The sequence below is a fragment of the Jaculus jaculus genome, chromosome 2, assembly GCF_020740685.1.
Source record: "Jaculus jaculus isolate mJacJac1 chromosome 2, mJacJac1.mat.Y.cur, whole genome shotgun sequence".
Classification (NCBI taxonomy): Eukaryota; Metazoa; Chordata; class Mammalia; order Rodentia; family Dipodidae; genus Jaculus; species Jaculus jaculus.
In genome coordinates, this window is record NC_059103.1 from 160,207,588 (window position 1) to 160,234,590 (window position 27,003).

A 27,003-nucleotide genomic window follows, 5' to 3' on the forward strand; every position below is an offset into this window, starting at 1 on the left:
CAGACCTCGTTTTCCTGCCCCGCCCCTCCCCCGAAGTTGACTCGGTGGAGGTGAGGTGATCCCCACCCTGGGGAATGTCAGCTCTCATTTAAACAAGGGAGGAGGCTGGGCCTGGGACGGGGGGCTTGGAGAAATCCCTCGGGTGATTGCGATGTGGGGTTCAGGGCGAGCGGCACCCGGGACCGCGCGAGGACGCGCGCTCAGGTGGGTTCGGCGGGACGGGAAGCTTTCCCGGGACTCCCGGCGGGGTCGCTAGAGACGCCGGGACTCTCCGTGCGGGGACGCCGTTCAGGGAACGCGGGTGTCCGGCCGCCGAGCCCCGCCGCGCCGGACCTACCGTGGCGGCCTGGGGCGTAGGCTTCGCGCACGTGCCCGCCCGGCGCCGCGCCGCAGCCGCGCGGAGGGTCCCGGGGCTCCCCTCAAGCCCGCGAAGCTGCCTCCTGCAGGCGCGCCCCGCCCCCCCGAGGCGGCTCCACCAATCGCCGGCCTCGTCCGCCCCGCCGCACCTGCGGGGAGGAGCCGCGCGCCGCAGCCGCTGCACCCGCGCCCCGGCCCTAGCGCGGTGCATCATCACTCGCCCCGCCCCTCGTCGCCGCTCCACCAATCGCAGGCTCTGCCCGTCCCGCCTCACCGCGGGGGAGGAGCCTTCGTCGCGGTGCCTACGCCGCACCCCTTGCGCGGCGCCCCATCTCTCGCTGCGCCGCCCCGCTGCCCCGGGCGAGGAGCGGAAGTCGCTGTTGTGACCCCGTTTTTGCGGCGACTGTGCCGCGGGCCGCGCGCGGTGCGGGATCGGGACTCCCCCTCGCACCCCGTCACCGCCAGCCAGCGGGCGCCCCGAGTGGGCAGCCCCGCGGGGTACGGTGGCGGCCACGCTCGGGCGCCCCTTGCGCTGCGCTCCATGCCCGTGTGGTGCTGCCGCTGCTCCCTGGCCGGTCATTTCAGGTGACTTTCCCCCCCGGGGACGGGAGGGACAGGCGGGTGGGCGCTGGGGGCCGTGCTCGGAAGGCCGCTGGCTCTGTGGTCCCCCCTCCCAGTCCCTGCACCACGCGAGTCACGGGACTGCGAGACCCGCTAGGCCCGTGGTGAGTCGGTTACGGCTGAGATGTTCGTGTACATCCTAAGTTGTAGTGAATAATCCATGAAAGGCCTCCTGTAAATTTTTCTTACTAAAAAAAAAAAATCTAGTCCGTTACCAAGGCTTGAAGAAAGAGAGCCGTGGGTGTCAGGATCCAGTTACACATAGATGCTGTTATCATGGAGAAATTTCAAGAGCGTGTCAGTTTTATGCTCAGATTACGGTGAAAGATTTTTTTTTTTCAACGCGAGAAAACCATTTTAATTTAACGGTCAATGCGGGTTCCAGATCTAGCAGAGTTGGCAAACACTTCAGTGAATTATAGAAAGACCAAAGACATCCATAAACTAGGTATTCGTGGGATGAATTAATATAAAGGTTAGTCAAGACGTAAGGACTTGGCTTTACACACATGAATATTGCAGAGTAAGGATGCATAAAACACCCTGTTTAGCAATATATGAAACGGATTAAAAGTTACAGAGTTCATGGAATTTCTGTGGCCCAGGTACTGGGACAGAAAGGTATATTCACCAAACTCTGAATAATAACATTTATTTCAATTGTGAGTGTAAGCAACCGATCACAGAATTTGTGACTGTCTCAGTAAAAATCACATTAGTTGCAGATACCTAGAAATACTGATTATGCTTATCACTTCTGCACATATTGCAATAATCTTCACAAATCACTGACTTTTTGAAATGAAGATAAGCGCAGTATGGATTTAATAACATTCAGAAAAGTGGTCTAGAGGTTTCACCAAATGGGGAGGGGAGCCACAGAGCGACTGGAGACTCCTGTGACAACAAGCTAGGTCATTTGGCTTCTCAGTGAATTTTGTATGAAACTCCAAATATTTTCGGATATTTGGGGGGAAAAAACTACTGGTTTGTGTAATAGACTGCTATTATAACTTCTAGACTCCTGTTGACTTAACAAACTGGCTTGTATCAGATTCACTTGCAGTACTGTAGAAAGCAGGTGCTAGTGAAAACTTAAAAGCCCCTCAGAAAACTTAATACCCATTGTAGAAAATATCCTTCAGAAGTACTCTGACACCATTAATAAACAGTTGAACTCTGAGGGGACAGTGTGCTATGAAGCCTTTGAGCTAACATTAGGTGGGTCTTGGGTCTTTTTGCTTATCTGCCCAAGAAGAAATTTGAGGTAGGGTTGAAAACTACATTGTGGTTTGGAGAGAAAGGAAAACAAGTCTGTTATACTTTCATTGTAAAAATACTTCCTTCTAACATTTAAAAATAAACATTGTCAGATCCTTGAGGAATTATTTCTGATGTATTATTTTCATTTTTATCCTTTTTAAGGTTTTATCTATTTATTTTATTTATTTATTTATTTGTGGCTCTAGGGCTCAAACCTAGGGCCTTGAACTTATGGGCAAATGCTCCACCATTGAGTTTACATCTACAGCCACTACTGCTACTCTTTATGTAGTTTCATTAGAAGCACGTACTTTAAAACAGATTATGTCACATCTTTTCCATTTTGGTTCTTTCTAATATCTCTATTAATTAGTGTTGTGAAATTAAACTGTCTGCTAGCTTCCAAGGAAGAAGTCATCACATTTCCTATTATGGAAAATAAAGTTTGTCTTAAGCCGTGGTGGTGGTGCACGCCGCGCTTTAATCCCAGCAAATGGAGGCAGAGGTAGGAGGATCACCATGAGTTCCAGGCCATCTGGAGACTACAAAGTGATTTCTAGGCCAGCCTGGGCTAGATAGAGCGAGACCCTACCTCGAAAAACAAAACAAAACAAAAAAAAGAACTTTTCATGTGATGGTATCAGTTTGGTAAAATTTAAAATTGTGCATTTAAAATTTCCGGTGCCAAAGCATTCCATTTCTGTTTCAATTGTGGTATTGCTATTATAGCGTTAAACTCATTCAAATGTTATGCCTATGCTATTCTAATGCTTAAAAGTATGTTAACTATTTTTAAAAATTGTTTTATTTTAGCCGGGCGTGGTGGTGCACGCCTTTAATCCCAGCACTTGGGAGGCAGAGGTAGGAGGATCACCATGAGTTCAAGGCCACCCTGAGACTACATAGTGAATTCCAGGTCAGCCTAGACTAGAGTGAGACCTTGCCTCAAAAACAAAACAAACAAACAAATAAAATTGTTTTATTTTAGTCTGGGCATGGTGGTGCATGCCTTTAATCTCAGCACTCAGGAGGCTGAGGTAGAAGGGCTGCTGTGAGTTTGAGATACACTGGACTACAGAGTGAGTTCCAGATTAGCCTGGGCTAGAGTTGAGATCCTGTCTCAAAACCAGTTTTTAAAATTTTTTTAAAAAAATTTATTTATTTGCAGGTGATTGTGTGCATATGTATAGGCATGCGTACAAAATCAGGATCTTTTTATTTTTCAAGATTTTTTTTGTTTATTTTTAGTTATTTATTTGAAAGCGATGGACAGAGAGAGAGAGAGAGAAAGAGGCAGATAGAGAGTGAGAGAGAATGGGCCTGCCAGGGCCTCCAGCCACTGCAAACGATCTCCATACGCGTGCACCCCCTTGTGCATCTGGCTAACGTGAGTCCTGGGGAATCGAGCCTTGAACTGGGGTCCTTAGGCTTCACAGGCAAGTGCTTAACTGGTAAGCCATCTCTCCAGCCCAAAACCAGGATCTTTTGATGTTGCTAGCAAATACTCCTGTTCTGCGTTACATGGTTGGCTGGGGAATTAATTGAACGCAGGCCAGTAGGCTTTGCAAGCAGGTGCCTTTAATTGCTGAGCCATCTTCTCAGTCCCAGTATGATGGTTATTTTTGCATGCAACTAAGTGCTATTTGCTATAATTTCTAAATGTTAAGTATAACTATTTTCCAATTTGACTGGTACCTGAATAAAGGAAAGATTCCTACCACTAAAAATAGTCTTAAATGTTCATCAAATTGGAAGTCTAACTTAAAATCAGCATTGTTCATAGTTCTGTGCTGTAGCATGCATGTACATGCACAGTATACTAATTGAGGTTTTAAACATTTTTAGACAGAAAAATTACAGTATGCTTTTGCTTTATGCAAACCCAGTGAACCATATTTGGGGTGGTGTTTTATATTTGTCTTAGGCAGGATCTCACTATGTAGCTATGGCTTGTTTTCACCTTACCATCCTTTGTCAGCCTCCAGAGGGTCGAGATTTCAGGTGTTAGCTATCATATCAGGCTTCACAGTTTCTTTTCTTCTTTTGATTTAGAATTTTTCATATCTCTGAAACCATTATTAAATTTGTTAAACAGCATGCAGGTTTATTACTAATAGTTTGTCACACAAATTATACCAATGACTATTTAGAAATCAAAAGCTTCATAGCCTAGTATCTACCCATTCTCAACCCTCTTACATACACATAAACAACACAGGAGACTATAAAATATGAAGAGGTATTGAGAAAAGGCAGGGCAGAGCAAAAGATAGAATGGGACATGAAAGCAGGATGAGACTATGTGGGGGCACACAAAGGAAGGGGGAAGAGCATCGATGGTGGAAAACAAAAATAAATTTGGTTTGAAAAATGCCATAGTGAAACTTAATTCTTTCTTTGCTAATAAAAAAATAAATGATGAATCAGAACAAGTTACCTATGCTGTGTAAATTCAGGTAAGTTAATTTATGAAGAATTGGGATACTTTAAACCTTTGGCTCTGTTTTTTTCTCCTTGAGTCTTGGAACATTCTTTTTTGTTTTTTCTCTTGAGGTAGGGTCTCACGCTAGCCTAGGCTGAGTTGGATTTCACTGTGGATTCTCAGGGTAGCCTCGAACTCACAGCAATCCTCCTACCTCTGTCTCCCAAATGCAGGGATTAAAGGCGTGTGCCACCACGCCTGGCTTAAGTCTTGGAACATTCTTTATCAAGCTTTTGAGGCACACACCACCTTTAGCACTATTTCAGAATACAAGAGTGTGTACAAGACTGCATTGTATGGGCTGGGGAGATGGTTCAGCAGTTAAAGGTATTTACTTGCAAAAACCTGCTGGCCCAGGTTCAAGCCCCCAGCTACCCTCAAAGTTAGACCTGAAAAAAAGATCACGTACATGTAGTGTTTGGTTTGTACTGGCAAGGGGCCCTGGCACACCCATAAGCAGACAGACAGACAGACACACAAACACACTCATGCAGATAAGTTTTAAAAATTGAATTGTATTTTTATTCTATACATATATATACATGTTTCATATGTGTGTGTGTGTGTGTGTGTGTATGTGTGTGTGTGTATCCTAAAAATGAAATTAGCAAAATATAACAGCATTAAAAATGAAATACTAAGAAAGGAATTCAAGAAAAAATGCAAGACTGTACATTGCAAAAATCATGGGAAGAAATTAAGAAGACCTAAATGTGCCACATAATAAAGTTTCAGTCAGTGCAAACAGGAGAGTTCCCATAAAACTACCATTGTCTACTAACACTGGAGCTGTCATACTGAGGAAACACACTGGATATACGAATGGCTAATAAGCACATGGGATGCTGCGACTAGAAGCTACACTGAGATAACACTACACACATGCTAGAATAGCTAGCCTGAAACACATAGCAGCATTAGCAGTGGGAAAGTTGGAACTATTGAAGGTTGGAAATGTAAACTGATGTACTCACTTTGGAAAGTAGTTTGGCAGTTAGTGTATGCTCAAGCAATTGTTAACATTCCCGAGATACTTGAAAGTATTTGTTCACCCAAAAACAACCTAAAGATTCATAGCACTGTCTACACTAATCACTTAACCCATATGTTCATCACAATGAATTATTATTCAAGTACTGAGAGGAGTTAAGTACTAGTGCACATTATAACAAGTGATTCTCATGTGGATTTTGTGGAAGAAGCCACAAAAGACCACATCCCGTATGAGTAGTTTCATTCATGTGAAATAACTATAATAAGCAAATTGAACAATTCAGGAAGTAGGTTAGTGATTTCTGATGGCTGGGGAAAGGAGATCATACAGAGTGATACAATGGGTATGTGGTGTATTTTGGAAGTGATAAAGCTTTTCTGCACCTGCTACGGCATACGCTCGAAACCATGGATTCATACCTTATGAAGAGGGTATGTGCATGACATCTCATTGAAGGATATTTTCTTTAAATGATTTCCTCTATTTGTCCTGATCCTGGTGCCTTGATCAAATAACATTGCCTTCTGTTTAATCTGGGACCTTAAAAGACAGTTAACAGGACACTTAGCAGAAGACATTTGGTTTATAGTTATATAAATATGTCTGTTCTTCTTAAATACATAATGTTTGGGAGGCCAAAAGTACAATGAAATTCAAATTATTTACTTAGAGTCAATGTATAGAATTCATAGCTGTAATGAAATTCCTAGGCTTGTCAGAAAAAGTGATTTTTAGAATATGAAATTCCTCCTGATAAGTTACATAGAAACTAGATTCTAGTTTCCCTTGAAGTGGAAGGGATTTGGAGTTTAAGTCATAGTTTATCCTTATAGTATTCAAATATTAAATACTCAACAGCACTTATTTGACGACTTAAGAAAGCAGTCAAGACCTTTTAGATCACCACATTTTGCTTGCAAAATCAGCTATGGCAGTAACTATGGCAGTGTCTTCATTTCCAGCTACTTCAAAGGGTTTTTAGTTTGTTTTCCAAATATGTGTAAAAGTTATCATAATTTTTAAGTAATCTAACTTGCTGCATCTGTATTCTCTCAGATTGTCTCAGCCACAAGCATATCCTTCACCTCCTTTAATTGTTAATGTTTGAAGAAGGAAACATGCTTGTAGTTACCAGAAACTTAAAGAGTAATGATTTGTTCTTAGGGAAGTCTGAAAGACAGTAAATGAAAAGTTTGCAACTACCAAGCAACATGTGAGACCTTCATGTAACAGCAGTAACATTAATGGGACCTGGGTAGCTAAAATGACCTTGGTCAGAAACTTCCTAATCTTTTACACACACTGAAGAAATATGTGGGACAGACCAGAGTAAAAAGAGTAATGCTAGACCAGGTTTGGTGGCTCATGCTTCCAATGCCAGCACCCTCCAGCAGGAGCAGGTAGATCAGGACTTCAAGGCCATCTGCTGCACGCTGGGTTTGAAGTGAGTCTGGACTACATAAGTAGACCCATTATGACAACTACTGCAGGGTGTGGTGGCCTGCCTCTGTGATTGCCACATTGTGGAGGTAGACACTGGGGATCTCTGGGGGTGGTTTGCTTATATAGCTAGCTGAATCAGAGGGTTCCAGTGAGAGACTATTTCAAATAATCATATGGAGAATCAATGGAGAAAGATACTTGACACATCTGGCCATACGTGTGTCCACACATACAAACATGCATATATACATATACACGAAGCATACACAAATATACATGCATATATACCAAGAGGGCAATGATTTCAAGTACTAATGTTAGAGTCGGGGTGCACCAAACACTTTCTGGCTGCACTTGACTGGGAAATGAGTCAAATTTACATTTCATTGTTACATGAGAACATCAAACTCCCAACTGGCTCAAGCTACTCTTGTAGAAAGTTTCTCTTACAATTGACTTCAGTTTTATAAGCAGTCAGGGTGGGGACTTTTTGTTGTTTTTTGGTAGGGCCAGGGATCAAACCTAGGGACTTACATATGCTAGGCACATGCTCTCCCACTGAGCAGTGGCCCAGACCAGCAGTCACATTTATGAATCAAATATTGTTGAAAACTTCTAATTTTTGAATGGACCAGAGGTCTCAGTATATCCTACTGGATGATTCTTATATTTTTAAACATTTCTCAGTGGTTAAGGTGCTTGTCTGCAAAGCCTAATGAGTCAGGCTTGATTCCCTAGTACCATGTAAAGCCAGATGCACAAAGTGATGCATGTATTGGCAGTTTGCAGCAGCTGGAGCACCTGGCACACCTATTCTCTACATCTTTTCTCTCTATCTCTGCTTGTAAATTAATTTTTAGAAGCCCACTAATGTAGGGCAGTTGCCAAGGAGTAGAAACTGTATAAAGTTGTAGATGTATATAAACCTGAAGCATATTTGAGATAGTCCTGAGAGGCTAGATAGGTCAAGGATAAAGAAGTTTCCTTCTGTGATAATGCTTGCATGAGAAGATGGGATACTTTTAGCCCATACTCAATGGGTTGTCTGTTTGGATTAAGAGAAGTACAGTTAGGGAGTAAACTTACATTGAGTTATTTGTACTCTGTGTGTATGCATTTGTACTCTTGTGTGTGGTGTGTGTATATGAGTGTGCCAGGGCCTCTTGGTGCTGCAAACAAACATGCCAGAGGTTTGCACTACTTTTTGTGTGTGGTTTAAATGGGCCGCTTGAGAATTGAATGCTAACTGGCAGGCTGTGCATGCCATTCCCTTTAACCACTAACCCATCTTCCAAGATCCTGGCCTTACATTCTATGGTTCAGAAAAGTTCTTGGTGTATGTAAAACTGTGTGCCATCCTAGGGTAGATTGGGACTGCTGAAGGTTGCAGAGAAGCAAAATTCTCTTGTCAACCTCTAGGATTAGAGTGTTGATGTTGGTCATGTGAAATTACATCTGTATCATAGTTTAGGGAATGTTAATAAACACCAAATTATGGCTGCTGTTGAGTGAAGATGAACAATATTGTAAGGATTCTACTCAAGTAATTTAAAAATAACAGCATTAAATGTGTTCAGAGAATACTAAATATGTTGCATGAACATATCAGAATACTGAAAGTACTTTCTAGTGAGGCAGTTGGGAAATATAAGTCAACATTAAGAACTTTAATGTTTTTGAAAATAAAAATGCACAGATGTGATATCTTTAACAAAATGCCCAATTTGTGTTTTTTAAAGCACAATACGCTTAAAATATCTGTGACTAGTTTTTAAATGTATTAACCTTATGATTAATGAGGAAAACCCTTCATAGATCTCGAAGAATTATAAAATCACCAGTGTAATGCTGTCTTTTGATCATTAAAAAGAATGGTTTGTTTACCAGATACTAATGAGAACTACACAGCTACCTCACATTTGTGGCCTTGAAAATGACATAGCCTGGTAGAGCCCTTGATTGCATGATGATGAGTATATTATTTGAGTAATTTTTTTATAAAGCCTATGTTAACTATACCTGTTTTTTTTTTTTAAAGAAACTATAATGACACTGAAGCTGAAGGAGAGATTTTTAATTCCTTAGTGCAATATTTTGGTGATAATTTGGGGCAGAAAGTTAAAGCGATGCCATTAGTTGAAGAAACCTCTTTGCTTGAAGATTCATCAGTGCCTTTGCCTGTGGTAATAATAGGTGGGTTATTGCATAATTTCTTTTAAAAATATTTTATTTTGATTATTTGAGAAAGAGGCAGAGAGAGAGAGAGAGAGAGAGAGAGAGAGGGAGAGGGAGAATGGGTGCACCAGGGGCTGTAGCTATTACAAACATACTTTAGACACATGTGCCACCTAGTGCATCTGGCTTATGTGGGTCCTGGGGAATCTAACCTGGGTTCTTAGGCTTCGCAAGTAAGTGCCTTAACCAGTAAGCCATCTGTCAATCCCCCTGCATTTTATTTATTTTTTTTAAAAAATATTTTATTTACTTATTTAAGAAAAAGGCACAGAGAGAAAGACAGAGAGAGAGAGAGAATATGAATGAGTGGGCATGCCAGGGCCTCCAGCTACTGCAAACTTAATTCCAGATGTGTGTGCTACCATGTGCATTTGGGCATATGTGGGTTCTGGAGAATCAAACCTGGGTCCTTAGTCTTCGCAGGCAAATGGCTTAACCACTAAGCCATCTTTCCAGCTCTGTATTTTCTTTTCTTACTGTTAGCTTTTATAAATCTAAGGTAGTACAAGTTCTTACATCGTTTTGAAAAATTGTTATTTAAAATAGTTTATAATATTTTGAATGTTCCCAGCACATTGAATTGCTATAGGTATGAAGTGGTAGATATGCCAGCTACCTTTATCTGATGATTATAAATTGTGTACATGTACTAGAGTGTCACAGTTTATCTCACAAATACGTACAGCTACTATATAGCAATTAAATATTCTTTTATTGGAGTCTGTGCATGTGTGGTATGTGCAGATGCATATGCCCCATGTGAACATCTCCAAAGGCCAGGGGATGACATAAGGTGTCTTCCTCTATTGCTCTTCTACTTTATATTTTAAATTTAATTTATTTATTTATTTATTTATTTGAGAGCAACAGACAGAGGGAGAAAGAGACAGAGAGAGAATGGGCATGCCAGGGCCTCCAGCTGTTGCAAACGAACTCCAGACCTGTGCGCCCTCTTGTGCATCTGGCTAACATGGATCCTGGGGAATAGAGCCTTGGACCGGGGTCCTTAGCCTTCACAGGCAAGCACTTTAACTGCTAAGCCATCTCTCTAGCCCCCTGTTCTACTTTATTTTTATGAGACAGAGTATCTCACTTAACTTGGAGCTTTGTGTTTCTCTTTCTTGTTTTCTTTTCTTCCCTTCACCTTCTTTCCCCTTCCCTCCCTTTCTTTCCTCCCCTTCCTTCTCTCCCTCCCTTCCTTCCTTCCTTTCCTTCCTTTGTTTTCCTTCCTTCCTTTCCTCCTTTTCCTTCCTTCCTTTCCTTTCCTTTCCTTCCTTCCCTTCCCCTTCCTTTCTTCCTTTACTTCCTTCCTCCCTTTCCTTCCTTCTTCCCTCCCTCCCTCCCTTCATTCCTTTCTTCTTCCCTCGCATCCTTCCTTCCGCCATTTCCTTCCTTCCTCCCTGTCCCTCCTTCTCTTCCTTCCTTCCCTTCCCTTCCCTTCCCTTCCCTTCCCTTCCCTTCCCTTCCCTTCCCTTCCCTTCCCTTCCCTTCCCTTCCCTTCCCTTCCCTTCCCTTCCCTTCCCTTCCCTTCCCTTCCCTTCCCTTCTTCCCTTCCCCTTCCTTCTTTTTCTCCTTTCCTCCCTCCCTCCCTCCCTCTCTTCCTTCCTTTCCTTCCTTCCTTTGTTCCTTTGTTTCCTTCCTTCCTCCCTTTCTTTTCTTCCCTTCCTTTGTTTCCTTCCTCCCTTTTCTTCCCTTACTTCCTTTGTTTCCTTCCTTCCTTTCCTTCCCTTCTTTCCTTCCTTCCTTTCCTCTCTTTTCCTTCCTTTCTTCCTTCCTTCCTCCATTTCCTTCCTTCCTCCCTGTCCTTCCTTGCCTCCTTCCTTCCTTCCTTTCCTTTCTTCATCCCTTTCCTTTCTTCCTTTACTTCTTTCATCCCTTTCCTTCCTTCTTTTTCTCCCTCCCTCCCTCCCTCCCTTCTTTCCTTCCCCTGAACCTTCCCCCTCCCCTTCCTCCCTTCTTCCCTCCCTCCCTCCCTCTCTGCCTCCCTTCTTCCTTCCTTCCTTCCTTCCTTCCACTGAACCTCTTCAGTTAGTCTCCCCTCCTTATAATGTCCATTTCTATTTTTATTTTATTTTTTCTTTTGGTTGTGCTTTTTCAAATTAAGAGTCTCACCCCTAGCTCAAGATGACTTGGGACTCCCTCTGTAGTCCCAGGCTGGCGATCCTCCTACTTCTGTCTCTCAACTGCTAAGATTAAAGACATGGACCACCACAAGGCTTATTTTATGGTTTTGCCCTTCTCCATCCATGACATAACGTTGATGGGCCCCATTGTTTTGAGGTCATGAATGCAGCCACTTCATATCTGGAAGACAACCTTCCAAAACACTAACTGTCCCCTCTTCTGAAATGTTCCTGAGCTTTGGAAGGGGTCATATAGATATTTCATTTAGTACTGAGCACTCAGCAGTCAGTTATTCTCAGCATTTTGATGAGGTTTGAGTCTCCCACTAGTCACTGCCAAGTGCATAAGGAAGCTCTCTGACCAAAAGTGAGAGCCCGCTAATCTGTGGCCATAAATATTTAGAAGGCAATTTGATAGGCACTACATAGCAGCATAGCCAAACAGCAGTAGCAGCTTCCCCTTTGAGCATATGACCTTCCCAGGCATAGGTTTTTTAAACTATGTTTTCAATACCAGGCACAAATTCCTTCCTAAGAAGCATGCCTCAAGTCTAATCAAAAGGTAGTTGGTTACCTCCATTAACAGTCATACCACTCTTGCACTAGTGGGTTCATCCTGCCTGGCTGATTGGTTGTGTACTTCACAGGGTCCACTGTTGAGTAAAAAACTCTTGTTGACTTTTCTCCCTTAGGAGCCTGCATAGCACTTTCTAGCACTATGATAGTGAACCAACAGGGCACTCAGTTTCTTGGTATGCTGAAACCAGAGCATGTTGAAGCTTTAAGTGGTTGAGATTCTCAAAGAAATGAGAAAGGGGACTAAGTTCAGAATCTTGTGAGGCATCTGGTCTCAATTAATGAATGGTGTTAGTGGGGGAGAAGAGTCATATTCACGGTAGAACAAAAGACACACAACACAAGCTTTAACATATGCCTTTCACCTTTCTTTAAATAGGAAATGGGCCTTCAGGAATATGCCTTTCTTATATGTTATCAGGCTACAGACCATATTTATCATCAGAAGCAATGCATCCAAATCCAGTCTTACATAGTAAGTTAGAAGAAGCAAGACATCTCTCCATTGTTGATCAGGTATTACTTCTTACAAGTCATTTGTATGCTAAAACAAGATACTAGGTTTTATTTATGTAAGCATTATTTCTTAGTTGAAATACTTTATTCTAAACAACACTTTGCACCATCATTTTAGATTCATAAATACAATCTGCCAAGTTCTGTTTAAATATTTTCTTAAATATATTAGAGCAAAAAGCCTCAGATTTATTACCTGGTGGAGTTTTATTTATTTATTTATTTATTTATTTTGTTTATTTGAGAAAGGGAGAGGGAGGGAGGAAGGAAGAAGTAAAGCAGGGAGGTGCAGATAGAATGAGCACACCAGGTCCTCCAGCTACTGCAAATGACTCCGGATGCATGTTCCACCTTGTGCATCTGGCTTACTTGGGTACTGGGGAACTGAACCTGGGTCCTTAGGCTTCGCAGGTAAGCATTTTAACCACTAAGCCATCTCTTCAGCCCACTGGTGGCATTTTTTTTTTTTTTTTTTTCCCCGAGGTAGGGTCTCAGTCTAGCACAGGCTGACCTGGAATTTACTATGTAGTCTCAGGGTGGCCTTGAACTCCTACCTCTGCCTCCTGAGTGCTGGGATTAAAGGCCTGTGCCACCATGCCCGGCACACTGGTGGCTTTTTAATAGGTTCCCTGTGCTCAGCTTAATTTGGAGAATATTGCTTTTTATTATTTGGACATCCCAATTGATATTTGCATATATAATAACCATCTTCAACTTTTGTATATTTCTTTCTTTCTTTCTTTTTTATTTTTTTTGGTTTTTTGTGGTAGGGTCTCACTCTAGCCAAGGCTGACCTGGAATTCTCTTTATAGTCTCAGGGTGGCCTTGAACTCATGGTGATCCTCCTACCTCTGTCTCCTGGGTGTTGGAATTAAATGTGTGTGCCACCATGCCCAGCGCAACTTTTGTATATAGGAACCTGATTGGCTTTGTTGAAATCCAAATTCTGCCTGTACTTATTTGACCACAGAACCTGTTAAACATCTTAGGAGACATTTGTTCTCCAACCAACTAGAAAATGCTGGCTGGATTGGATTGTAGTAGAGGTTTTTACCAGTAACGTTATAGTTGTTTAGACGTTTTTCAAACTCTTATAAATATCTTTTCCCCCATTTCCATTTAGGACTTGGAATACTTGTCTGAAGGCCTTGAGGGCCGGTCTTCCAATCCAGTTGCAGTACTTTTTGACACACTTATTCATCCAGATGCCGACTTTGGATATGATTACCCATCTGTTTTACATTGGAAATTAGAAAAACATCATTATATCCCTCACTTAGTTCTTGGTAAAGGTCCACCTGGTGGGGCTTGGCATGTAAGTATATTTTTCTTAGTATTTTAGTGTACATTAAACTATTACATGTTGCCTTGATAATACTACCTTGATTGTTGTTGCAGTCAGGTTCGCATTGCTGATAGAAATCATCTAACCAAGAGCTTGTGGGGAAAAAAAAGAGGTATATTTTGGCTTTCAGGCTTAGGGGGGCTACTCACAGTCTTGGCAAACAACATCAGGGCAGGCATCTTTCCTTAACAGCCATCTCGTGGTCCTGGCATCTCCACTGGGTCTCCCCTGCAATCCATGGTTAATCCTCATGGCCCCATGGGGTCTCGATGCAGGCATCCAGCAAACCTGTTTCACACTGCCCGTGGCCATTTCCAAAACACAAGACCGTGTTGCAAACTCAGTGACCCTCTCTTTCCTGCATTTCTTAAACTCCACAATACCAGGGAGGGTGCCAATGTGTTGATCCGGAGATGGGGGGTGGGGGATAAAGCAGACTTTTAAAAACAGGACACTCCTTGAGCACTCAGGCCCCTTCAAAAGAGTCTACATTCTTCCTGTTGCTCCAGTGCAGGTCAGCTGGCCCAGTCTTCAAGGTTGTAATCTCTCAATTACAGCTGAATGGGCAGAAGTTCACCTAAAGATTTTTCTTTCTGAGCCATATCTTTCTGCTCACACCAGTTCATTTCTATGCAAAGCAACCCTGCACAACTTCACAGGACATGGGCATAACAGCAAGCCTCACAACAACTGCTAGCCCAGTCCAAGCAAAGCTCTTTCTCAAACTCATAAGCCAAACCTCACAGTCCACAGCTCTTACTGCATTCAGGTCTTTCAGCTCTGACCAGAATAGTCCATCAAGCTGTACTTACAGCACTGTGAGGCATTTCTTAGGCCAAGGTTTCAAATCCTTCCACATTCCTCTTGAAAATCAGCTCCAAAAGGCCAAAGCCACACAGTCAGGTGTCTAGCAGTAATCCTACTCCTCGGTACCACTTTACTGTAGAAATCACTCAACCAAGAGCAGCTTGTGGGAAAAAAAGAGGTTTACAGGTTTGAGTGGGAAGCTCCATGATGGCACGGGAAAATGATGGCATGAGCAGAGGGTGGACAATAGCATCAGGAGAATGTACCAAACACTGGCATGAGGAAACTGGCTTTAACACCCATAAGCCCACCCCCATAAATACACTCCCTCCAGGAGGCGTTAATTCCCAAATCTCCATCAGCTGAGAACCTAGCATTCAGAACACCTAAGTTTATGGGGGACACCTGAATGAAGCCACCACGATTGTTTTTTCTTTATTTACATGTGTGCAGGTGTACACATGCAGTAGTGCATGTGTGGGGTCAGGACAACCACAGGTGTTACTGGATCCTTGCCTTCCACCTTGTCTGAGGCAGGATCTCTTTTTTTTGGGGGGGGGTGCTTAGTCAGAAGGTCTTGGCCCCCCCACAAGCAGACCAGCGAGACAGGCTTTCTGTTGCTCACTGCTGCACGTGTTGGGAAAGCTAGCCTTCAAGCTTCCAGGAATATTCTTGTCTGTACTTCTCATCCTGTTGGATTACAAATGCCTGTGTGGGTGCTGAGATTATAATTCAGTTCTTAACTCTTGCTCAGCAAGTACTTAACCCACTGAGCCATCTCATCAGCCCCAAATTTAACTTAAGCATTGTGATAATACTATATGCCATGTTTAAGTTTTTTATTTTAATTTTTGCTTATGTGTTTGTGTTGTGTATATTCATAGGTATACATATGCAGGTCCATGTGTGACGTGGGTGTCTTACTTGATTGTTTCTGCACCTTACCTTTTGTGTGTGAAGATTCTCTCACAGAACCTGGAGCTCACTGATTTAGCTAGTCCAGTAGTAACTGAGCTCCAGAGACTGTCTCTGTCCATCTCCCCTGCACTCGGATTACAGGCACATATCACAGGGCCCAGCATTTTAGCTGAGGATCTGAACTCTGGTCCTTATGCTTGCACAGGACACACTTCACCCTCTGTCATCTTCTCAGCTTCCACTGTGCTTTTATCTGAGAATTTTAGTGCTATTTAGTTAAACATAGGTTAACTACCTGTAAAAGAATAATACCGTATTTGAGTAAATATGTCGCTATATAAGAAGTTTATTTATTTATTTATTTGAATGTGTATGTGCATGCATGCATGCGTGCACACCAGGGTGTCACTACTGCAAACAAATGTGGGTAGTTGGGGAATTGAACCCTACCCAGACAGCTTTGCAAGCAAGTGCTTTTTAAACAAATATATATATATATATATATATATATATATATATATATATATTTACTTTTTGCCAGCAGAGAAAGAGAATGGGATGTCAGGGCCTCTTGCCCCTGCAAATGAACTCCAGGTGCCTGTGCTGCTTTGTTCATCTGGCTTCATGCGGGTACTGAGGACTCAAACTGAGGCCATCGCGCTTTGCAAGCAAGTGCATTTAACTGCTGAGCCATCTCTCCAGCCCCAGGAATATATTCTTTTAGTATTATTATTATTTATTTATTTATTTGAGCGAGTTAGAGAGATAGAACATGCAGTGGGGGGGGGTAGAGAATGGGTGCACTAGCCACTGCAAATGAACTCCAATGCATCTGGCTTACGTGGGTTCCTGGGGAATCCAACCTGGGTCCTTTGGCTTTTCAGGCAGGTGCCTTAACTACTAAGCTATCCCTCCAGCCGCCAGGAATATTTTTAATAGTAAATTGCCCTCAGGAGGTAAAGATAGAAGGATTTGGAATTCAAGATTATTCCTAGCTGCATTGAGTTTGAAGCCAGCCTGAAATACATGAGACACTGTCTCAAAAATAAATAAAGAAATTAAATCAAGCATTAATCTGCTTACCTAATGTAACAAAAAACCTAACTTGGGTAGTTTGTATAGAAGACATTTCTCATAATTCTATAATTCCCTACCAAGCCCATAGTCAAGCTACGGATCAATTCAGTTTCTGAAAATAACATCTTCCTGGCTTTTAGGACAGAAGTGTGCTCTTATTTGGCACAAAGAATAGTCTGTCATTATAAAGTTATATGTCCTGTTCTGAGAGATCTGTAGTCATGACTTCACATAATGCTAATTATCTTGCAAAGATCTCTGTATGTGAAAATATTGTCATGTGAAGGATTAGGATTGCAATATGAGAATTTTGGGGTGGGAGCATAATTTTGTCAATAACAGAAGTCAAATCAGATAAGCTCTAAATAACAGATATATCAAGTATATTTCATTAGGAAGGGGAGCCAGTAACAAATAATTTAGAATTCTTCCTATACTCTTGGTAGTTAACATAGTATATAGACATCATTGCCACGGTGTAGTGAGTGTTCATATATTATACAAATAAACATTAAAAATTTAGTTGCTATGTTATAAAGTTCAGACTTCATGGGAATTCTAACATTATCAGTTTATAGTATAAATTTCAAATAACTATTCTGTGGAGTGTTGCACATCTAAAAAGTGGCTTCCATTTATCTGGTAAATGTTTTAAGGCATCAAGGAATAGTCCACTACTAAATATGTGGCAGATCCCTGTTTTTAAATATTTTAATTTTATTTATTTATTTGAGAGACAGAGAAAGAGGAAGAAAGGGAGAGAATGGGCACATCAGAGCTTCCATCTGTTGCAAATAAACTCTAGATGCATGCTCATCTGGCTTATGTGGCTTCCTGAGGAATTGAACTTGGAACTTTTGGTTTTTCAGGCAAGTGCCTTAACTGCCAATCCATCTGTTGAGCCTAGTGGATCCCTTTTTAAAGTGATGTGGTGTTTTGGGCTGGAGAGATGGCTTAGCGGTTAAGCGCTTGCCTGTGAAGCCTAAGGACCCCGGTTCGAGGCTCGGTTCCCCCGGTCCCACGTTAGCCAGATGCACAAGGGGGCGCACGCATCTGGAGTTCGTTTGCAGAGGCTGGAAGCCCTGGCGCGCCCATTCTCTCTCTCTCCCTCTATCTGTCTTTCTCTCTGTGTCTGTCGCTCTCAAATAAATAAATTTAAAAAAAAAAGTGATGTGGTGTTTTAATCAGGTGTCCTGCAGAAACTCATGTATTCTGAGTACTTGATCCCTAAGTGATGGTAACCTGGGAGGTAGAGCCCTGCTGGAGAAGGTGTGTTGCTGGGGGTGGACGTTGTTGGTGGAGATGGTTATTAGCCCTAGCTTGCCAATATTAGTTTGGCTCACTCTCTCCTGCTGTTTACATCTGTTGTGGTGGAGGTGATGGCCAGTTTCTTCTCATGCCATCCTTTTCCCTGCCACCCTGAACTTCCAGATTGTCGTCAACAATTACTGAATCTGTGGCACCTAACAAAATGTTTTTTAGTAATGTCCCATTTTTGATAATATTTTCGCCTTGAATCACTTTATATACAGTGGAGTCACCACCTTAATCTTAGTCTCTTAAATCCTCATTCCCAGGTTTTTTGTTTTTTCTGTTCTTAGGTTTCTAACTCTTAACAGCTCAACTGTAGGTGTTATCTTTTATAATCATTCAAGTTGTGAAAACCCAAGTTCTCAATTTTTTTTTTTTTTTTAAATTAAGAGCATACTTTGTATGGACACATCTTGTGTTTGTGCCATCTTTTTCCCTCCTTCTTGTCTCCATTCTGCAAGGGCACCTGTGTGGTTGCTGGTATTCCTCCTGGGGTTGTGGGTTGTGCATGGTGGGAGCAGCAGTCAGTAATTTGGGCAGGGGGGATGCAGCGCCTCTAGGCATAACAACCCAACCTGTGGCTCTTACAATCTTTCTGCCTCCTCTTCCACAAAAGTCCCTGAGGCTTGGTATTTTTAAGTATTCTTCAGTGATGAGCTCTTAGGAGCCTGTGTATCTTTGCTTTGGTATGTGTTGGGTGTCCTCAGCATCTGTCCTCTTCACCCTGGTGCTGATCGTCAGGCTCACCATGGAAACAGCACTTGTGCTCGTCTCCCTAACTCCATGGTTTCACCTGGGCCTTGCCTGTGAAGTGAGAGGTTGTTTATCTTTCTGGGTCTCATTACTTTCTGAAAAAGAAAAAACATTATCCAACAGAGAGTGAAGTCAGTATAAGTTAACTTAGATAAGCACTATTAATTTAGGGAGAGTTTGATGGTTGTAGCCCCTTTGAGTAAAAGACTAGTGGGAATGGTCATTGAAGAGCATAATCTTTGTCTCTGAAGGATTCAGACCTGGTTCCCGGTGCCAGATATGGGTTCCTTTCCACTGAGCAGATCTCTTAGCCAATTAGGAAAACATTGGTTACCAACCAAGGCTGTGTGCCACGATTGCACTAGTATGTACCCCTTGTCAGGCTGGTTGCATCAGAGTAGCTTAGACCCCTGGTTGCTCATACCATTGCTGGCCACTTCCCCCCCAGTTTAGTGCTTTCCAGCTAGGGACCGGCTGTCTTCTGGATTCCAGCCAGATCTCTGTGTTCTGTGTCAAGAGCATATAGAGTCTTTAGCAATAGGAGCTTACCTTTTACCTCAGGTAAATAATCAAGTACTTTGACAAAAGCCTGACTTGCTTTGGGAACCTCTTAAGTCTTTCCAGTCAACACTTTAGTGTAGATAGCACCTATTTCTGGTACTGCAAGCTACAGGTCAGAACCAACATTTTTTAAGGCTATGTTTCATTCCACCCTCTCCAAGGCCCTTTTTTTCAGGCACTCCTCATATACCCCTGTTGAAGGCTGTATCTTCTAGTATACCTTCAAGGAGAAGTTTCCATAGTACTAGTTCATTTTGGGTTTAGTTTTGTGTTTATTTCTCCTCACCCTCCTCTTCCCCTCCCCGCAAACCCTTCCATCCTTGTCTGGGCCTCAAGTTGCCTATCTAGTATGCCAGCCACTGAAGCTGATCCAGGTTAGGAACCACAGATGTGCGAGAACATGTGGCTTTTCTCATTCTGTGATTGTGTATGTTCACTGAGTATGATCTAAATCCATCCATTTTCTTACAAATTCCATTGTATTATTTTTCTTATTTCTTAGTAAAATTCCATTGTGTATGTACCACAACTTCGTTATTCATTAGTCCAATGATGATCACCTTGGTTGATTCCTATTTTTAGCTATTATTAATTGAGCAGCTATAAACATGTTTGAGCAAATATCTCTGTAATGAAGTGTGGAACATTTAGGGTAAATGTCCAATAGAATAACTGGGTCAGTTGGTATTCATCTTTTTCAAGAATCTCCATATTGATTTCCATAGTGGTTGTACAAGTTTGCATTCCCACCAACAGTGAATGAGAGTTCCTCTTTTCACCACATCCTCACCAACATGTGTTGTTAACATCCTTAATGGAGTAAGGTAGAATCTCATAGTTTTAATTTACATTTCCCTGATGGTTAGGGATATTGAGTATTTTCTTAAGTGTGTGTTAGCCATTTGTATTTCTTCCTGAGAACCCCCTATTCAGTTCTCTGCCCCATCTTTTGAGTGGGTTTGATGTTTTTATCATTTAGTTTTTTTAGTTCTTCATAGATTCTAAATATTAGACCTCTGTCAGTGGTATAGCTGGTAAAAATTTTCTCCCATTCTGTGAGTAATCTATTAGCTCTGCTTATGGCATGTTTGTGTAAAAGCTTTTAGCTTCATGAGATTCTACTGGTTGAGAGATTACTTAATTTTCTGTGCTATTGGGGTATTGTCCAGGAAGTCCTTCCCCACTCCTATATCATGGAGAGGTCCTCTAATATTTTTCTTCCAGTAGTTGAGGAGTTTCAGGTCTTATATTGAGGCCTTTAATATCAAATGTCTTACTTTGTGATCACGACTCCTATTCTTATAGTTCTATCACTGAGTTGTTCATATTTTACTTAATCTAAAATACAGGGAACATTCCAGGTTCATTTCCTCCTTATCTGTTCAGCTTAGATTATACACTATGCAAATTTAACCATTTCTCTAAATTCCTCTGGTCCATTATCCTTTTTTTTTTTTTTTTTTGAGGTAGGATTTCACTCTGGTTCAGGCTGACCTGGAATTGACTATATAGTCTCAGAGTCGCCTCAAACTCATGTTGATCCTCCATTATCCTTCTGTCAGATGGGCTGATTGAAAAAGCAGTTCATCGAACTGCAAAGGACTGGTGGGATAGGGTGTGGAAATAGAATGGAGAAATATTCTGTGTCTTCAATTGGTACTTAAACCCTACTTGGTAATATTTGCAGTTTCCTTATAAGTTATCAAGACTATCTCTTTTCTCTCCTGTAAAAATGTTGTTTTAAAGCTATGAGTGGTAGTATGTACCTCAAGTTCCAGCACTCGGGAGGCAGAGGTAGGAGGATTGATGTGAGTTTGAGGCAACCCTGAAACTATATAGTGAATTCCAGGTCAGCTTGGCTAGAGAAAAACCCTACTTCAATTAAAAACAACAACAAAAAATGTTGTTTTACAGAAAATGGAATTGGTCATTATTAAATATTCATGAATGAATGCTCAAATCTGTAGAACTGTTTATATTCATGCTAATTCTTTGGGTCTTATCTCCTGTTATAATAAGGTATTGCTTCTTTTCTTTAAAGCTCACTTCTTAGCCATATTCTAGGCCTCCTGTCTTCTCAAAGGCATTGTTTGATTTTTTTCCCCCATCTCTCTCTCCCCCTCCCTCCCTCTCTTTCTTTGTCTCTTGTGGTTTTTCAAGATAAGGTCTCGCTGTAGCCCAGGCTGACCTGAAATTAACTCTATTCCCAGGCTGGCCTGAAACTCACAGAGATCCTCCTACCTCAGCCTCCCAAGTGCTAGGATTAAAGGCATGTGCCACCATGTCTGACAGATAGAGTTCATATCTTTCTTAGGTTTTCTGAACCTTTTTCTCCTTGGTTGTCTTCCTGAATGTTCACTCCTTTTCAGTTACTTTTGTTGTCTATCTCTCTGCCTTTCTCCCTCTCTCTATTTTCTCTTCCCTATCATACATACACACACACATTTATATTCTAACATGTCTAAGTTGGGGAGCCCAAGTTCATGTTCAAACTTCACTCATTGCTATGTGCAGGACTCAGGAATGGGGGTAGACTCATGGGTATAGTGAATGACACATATTAGCATCAGCAATGGGAAAAGGCTAATGTAAGGGGGCAAAGCCAAAGCATATGTTTCTAGATGTCTACTGCTAGTAGAGTCACATAATGGGGATGTGCTTAATGTTGCCAAAAATGAATAGCATATGGCAATCCACTTGTAGAGTTGTCAAGAAGGGAAACCCACTTATACTGGGTATCAGGGGGTTATTTTTGTGAGCCAGCATTGCGGACTGACCTCAGCTTCTCCAGACGTCTGCCTCCAGAATGGTAGTATTCATTGTAAATCATATTGTTAGGATAAACTTCCGTGGTCATATTGGTACAGCCAAGGCTCAAGCATGTACAAAATATACTCATCAAATAGAATATTCTGAAGGCTTAGAGATCATCTAAGAGGTGGTAGAATTAATGGGCCTTTGTCAGTAATGTATAAGTGTGGAGTAAGCCAGACCTGCCAGAGGTCATCATTTCCTGCATAGGGCTCGATTTCCTTTGATTCCTTGAAGGACACTTAGTGTTCTTTCTTATTATTGGACTGTCACATCACACATTATTTTGCCTGAAGTTTTTTCCCTGTCTAGAGGTATGCTGTTCAAACCCCTCTTGCAGTCAGAAAACAGTGCTGTCTTTGCATGTACCCTTGGTGGCTTGACATTTTAAAAACTGCTATTCTAGTGACAGCATTTGTGGCATATACGTTATGTGATGGGGAGGGGGAAGGGGCTAAGTAGGAGAAAATGACCAGAGAACTATGGATCTTAACTGGGCAAATGGATACAGAGAGAATAAAGAGATTGTACCAAAAAAAAAAAAAAAAGAGGAAATAGTTGTGCTTAAAGATTTTAGAGTTCCAGGTGAAACTGACAGCTACAGAAAATTGCTGATATGTGGTAAATTCTTAATATGATTAATCTCTGTTCTGATCCTGTTACCAAGGCCAGTCTGCTTAAAGTGGGCAGCTTGCTGCCTTCTCTCTTATGGTGATCTGTGTTCCACTAAAGCTTCTCAGAGCCTAACAGCTGACTTAAAAGAGATTATTGGTTATTGGGTAGGTGCCTTGGCTCTTGAGCTTTTTTTTTAATTTGTGTTGAACAAAGCAGAAATAAAGAGGTAGAGAGAATTTGAAGGGCTCACTTTGATGACAGCATTAACCCCAGTGGTGAGACTGTTTCCTAGCAACCACTGCTTATCTATCCTTAGAAATTGATGTTGCTCCATCCATAACAGCCCAGATTTAAAAATTATAGTTGATAGAGGAAGAAAATCAACTTCTAATTTAAAAAATCTGCCAATAATATTCAAATGGAAAACATAAAATTTTGGAAACTAATGAACACTTTGCCTTTTATTTGAAAAGTAAAAATACAGGTTGTTCTGCATATATACAGGTGGGTAACACCAAATGATGAAAATGTCTATAAATGTTTTATTAGAATGAACTTTCAGAAAAAGTACATGGATCTGTTTTAAAATGCCCATCACATATTATTGGTGTTAGTGATTACAAATAAGATGGGCTTGACTTTTAAATGGTGTTACTGCTTAATTATATATATTTTTTATTTTAATAGAATATGGAAGGCTGCATGTTAACAATCAGCTTTGGTAATTGGATGGAGCTACCTGGACTTAAATTTAGAGATTGGATATCTAGCACACGAAGGTAAAGATCAAACAATATTAAAATTCTTCAATGTATGATGAAAAGAAGGCTCTGAGAAAATTTCACAGTATTTTTGATGCTCTGCTGGTGAATATAAGTGCACATGTCAAATAAATATGCTTCTTTGAAGCAGTGATTATGAGCTGTTCCATTTAGAGAAGCTGTTAAACTAACAGAGGTAAAGGAATATTTGTAGCTAGGCTTCCTGTGACTTATTCTTACATGGAATGTACTTCTTTTCTCTCTACATGCGTATCATCCCCCATACGTTTAGTTTTTGTGAACAGTATGTAATTTCACATACTTAGAATTCGTGTGTTCATACCTAAGGTATGACTAGGCATTGGGTGAGCATGAAGGCACATAGATAAGAAAGTAAGTTATAACTCAAAATTGCCCCAACTCAGCTTGGGCAGCAGAGGGCTTCTTAAAGTGAACTCATATGTTCCAACACAAAGATTCATTAAATGTTGTCTCTGCCCTCATGGGACATGCTCTGTGGGTAAAACTAATCCTTTAACATTTTTAACTTAAAAAAAAAATACACACACACACAGACAGGCTGGAGAGAGAGCTTAGTGGTTAAGGAGCTTGCCTGCAAAGCCTAACCTAATTTCTCAGTACCCAAAGGCTACAGGGAGGCCCTAGTGTGCTCATTCATGTTTTCTCTCCCTCCCTCTCTCTCCTTGCAAATAAATAAATAAAATACTAAAAACCACAAACTTTCTTTATAAAAATGTCAGGATGATTTGCTAACACAGCCCTAAAGAACTAAGATACAAAGGCTTACTAGTTAGAAAAGTAATAATAATAGAAACTAAAAGTACTATCTTCTACTTGACTATTTTCCCTTTTATAGGAACCTAAAAGGGGATCGAGTTATACCAGAGGAAATAGCTCGCTACTATAAACATTATGTAAAAGTCATGGGTCTTCAGAAAAATTTCAGAGAGAATACTTACATAACCTCTGTATCAAGACTCTACAGAGATCAAGATGATAGTGATAGTCAAGAGCGAGATGTTTCAACAAAGCATTTACAGATTGACAAGTCAAAATTTATCAAGAGAATCTGGGAAATCAGAGGTTATCAGCAAAGAGCAGATGGCTCTCATATTCCCTTTTGCCTCTTTGCTGAGAATGTAGCTCTCGCAACTGGAACATTGGATTCTCCGGCCCATCTGGAAATAGAAGGGGAAGATTTTCCTTTTGTGCTTCATTCAATGCCTGAATTTGGAGCTGCTGTCAACAAAGGAAAGTTGTGTGGCAAAGTGGACCCCGTGTTAATTGTAGGCTCTGGGCTTACTGCAGCTGATGCAGTACTGTGTGCTTATAACAATAATATCCCTGTGATCCATGTGTTTCGCAGACGGGTAACTGATCCAAGCTTAATTTTTAAACAGCTTCCCAAAAAGCTTTATCCTGAATATCATAAGGTGTATCATATGATGTGTACTCAGTCATATTCTACAGACTCAGACCTTTTATCTGATTATACCAGTTTTCCTGAGCACCATGTGCTTTCCTTTACGTCGGACATGAAATGCATTCTTCAAAGCGTCTCTGGACTAAAGAAAGTATTTAAGCTGTCTGCAGCTGTAGTGTTGATAGGTTCTCATCCTAATCTGTCTTTTCTAAAGGAACAAGGGTGTTACCTAGGCCACAACTCAAGCCAGCCAATCACATGTAAGGGGAACCCTGTGGAGATTGATGCGTATACCTATGAATGTGTTAAAGAAGCCAATCTTTTTGCATTAGGCCCTTTGGTAGGAGACAATTTTGTTCGATTTTTAAAGGGCGGGGCATTGGGGGTTACAAGATGTTTAGCTACAAGACAGAAGAAACGGCAGCATTTGTTTGTTGAAAGAGGAGGAGGAGATGGGATAGCTTAAAAGCACCACGTTTACAAGTCACTTAAATGGGCAGTTTACCTTTAAAGGTTTTTAATAGTTGTTTTGCAGTGTGATGGCTTGAATATTCTGGACTTGAATTAACTGGAGGAGAGCCTCAAGCTATAACTTGGTTTTATAAGTTACCAGAGCTGCTTGTCTTGATGTATATCAAAGTATCATGTCAAACAAATAGAAATACTGCCAACTTGGTATACCTTCAACTTCAATTTAAGTAAATCATTCTTTTCATTCTTGACCTATTTTTTGGAATCATTTTTGTCATTCCAAAATAATTATAACCTGGAATTTACAAAGGGAAATACATGGTCATTTAGGTCAGAAATTATCTTTAATTCATATCGGGTCACCTTACTGCTCAAATGGTCTAGGGTCCAGCTACGTTAGTTTTCTCTGTAGCTTATTAGAAGTTTAGGCTCTCAGGCCCCACCAAATACTTGTTTAATCAGAAACTACATTCTTAGAAGATCTCCAAGGGATATGTTTGTTCATTGAAGTCGAGACTCAGTGGTCTAAATGGAAATAAGGTATATATGCTATGATGGGATAGAAGCAGAAGACATTTTAAACTCAGGTTTTATTTATTTTGAAATTATCAGTTATATAAAACTAATTTATTACCAAATGTGATAATCTTTTAAAAGTATTTTTTATTGTTGAAACTTTGACAGGTACTTCATATTCTTAACATCCAGCAGTTTAACATTCCAATAATGTTGGTGTAACCTGTAACATCTAAGAGTCCAAAATATGTTTTAGAGATTTATTCTCTATTTACCCACAATAATATCTAATGAATTTGATTTGCAATCCAATAAATTGTGGATGGAACTGCTTTTCTCTGTGTGAACATTGAGTTAGTTTCCATTACTGAATGTAGGATTTTGGCCCTGGTGCATACTTTTAAGATTAGAATATGATTTGGGTATTTCCAGGATTATTAAAAGGTTTAACGTGGAAAGTAAGAGGATAATCTTGCTTTTTCATTCCCAAAGTGATTATTGCTTCGACGTGCACTGGAGATGATGTAGCAACTCATATATTTACTACATTTATCTTGATTTGTATGTATTGTATGTCTGCATTTCTATACAAATTGCCAAGATTTTTAACTGTCAGCCAAAAAATGTTTCCCAGAGTCTCCTTGTGAAATTGAATTTTTCAGTCTTTTCTTTTCCTTTTCTCTTTTCTTTTCTCCTTCCTTCTTTCCTTCCTTCCTTTCTTCTTTCTTTCTTACTGAGGGGGACTTATTTCCTCTAGTATGTGTTATTGCAGTGTTCTCTGCTTAGCTTACTAGGATCATAATTTATGTTAGGTATAATTGTTAAATTTGCTTCTAACAACTGAAGTTTTGACTTTCAACAACTTTTTTTTACCTTATTTGTTTAACTTTGTTTTAAAAGCTGTGAAATCTATGTTTAGTTCTCTATTAAGATGGTAACTTTTGAGCTGGGCATGATGGCGTACTCCTTTAATCCCAGCACTCACACTCGGGGAGGTAGAGGT

General features: G+C 40.9%; 1 protein-coding gene across 3 annotated transcripts; it reads left to right on the top strand.

The window, feature by feature from the left end:
- Positions 1-26,332, top strand: Osgin2 (oxidative stress induced growth inhibitor family member 2). 3 transcript variants are annotated; one of them, XM_045143411.1, is made up of 6 exons: positions 1-50; positions 9,199-9,353; positions 12,474-12,610; positions 13,734-13,925; positions 23,496-23,587; positions 24,447-26,332. In XM_045143411.1, exons 2-6 carry the CDS (start codon positions 9,287-9,289, stop codon positions 25,477-25,479), a joined length of 1,521 nt encoding a protein of 506 aa, XP_044999346.1. In that variant the 5' UTR covers positions 1-50; positions 9,199-9,286; the 3' UTR covers positions 25,480-26,332. The 3 variants fall into 3 exon arrangements, with proteins under 3 accessions (XP_044999346.1, XP_004656977.1, XP_044999347.1); XM_004656920.3 differs by lacking the exon at positions 1-50 and adding an exon at positions 878-942; XM_045143412.1 differs by lacking the exons at positions 1-50; positions 12,474-12,610 and having other exon boundaries at positions 9,264-9,353.
- Positions 26,333-27,003: the final 671 nt, after the last annotated feature.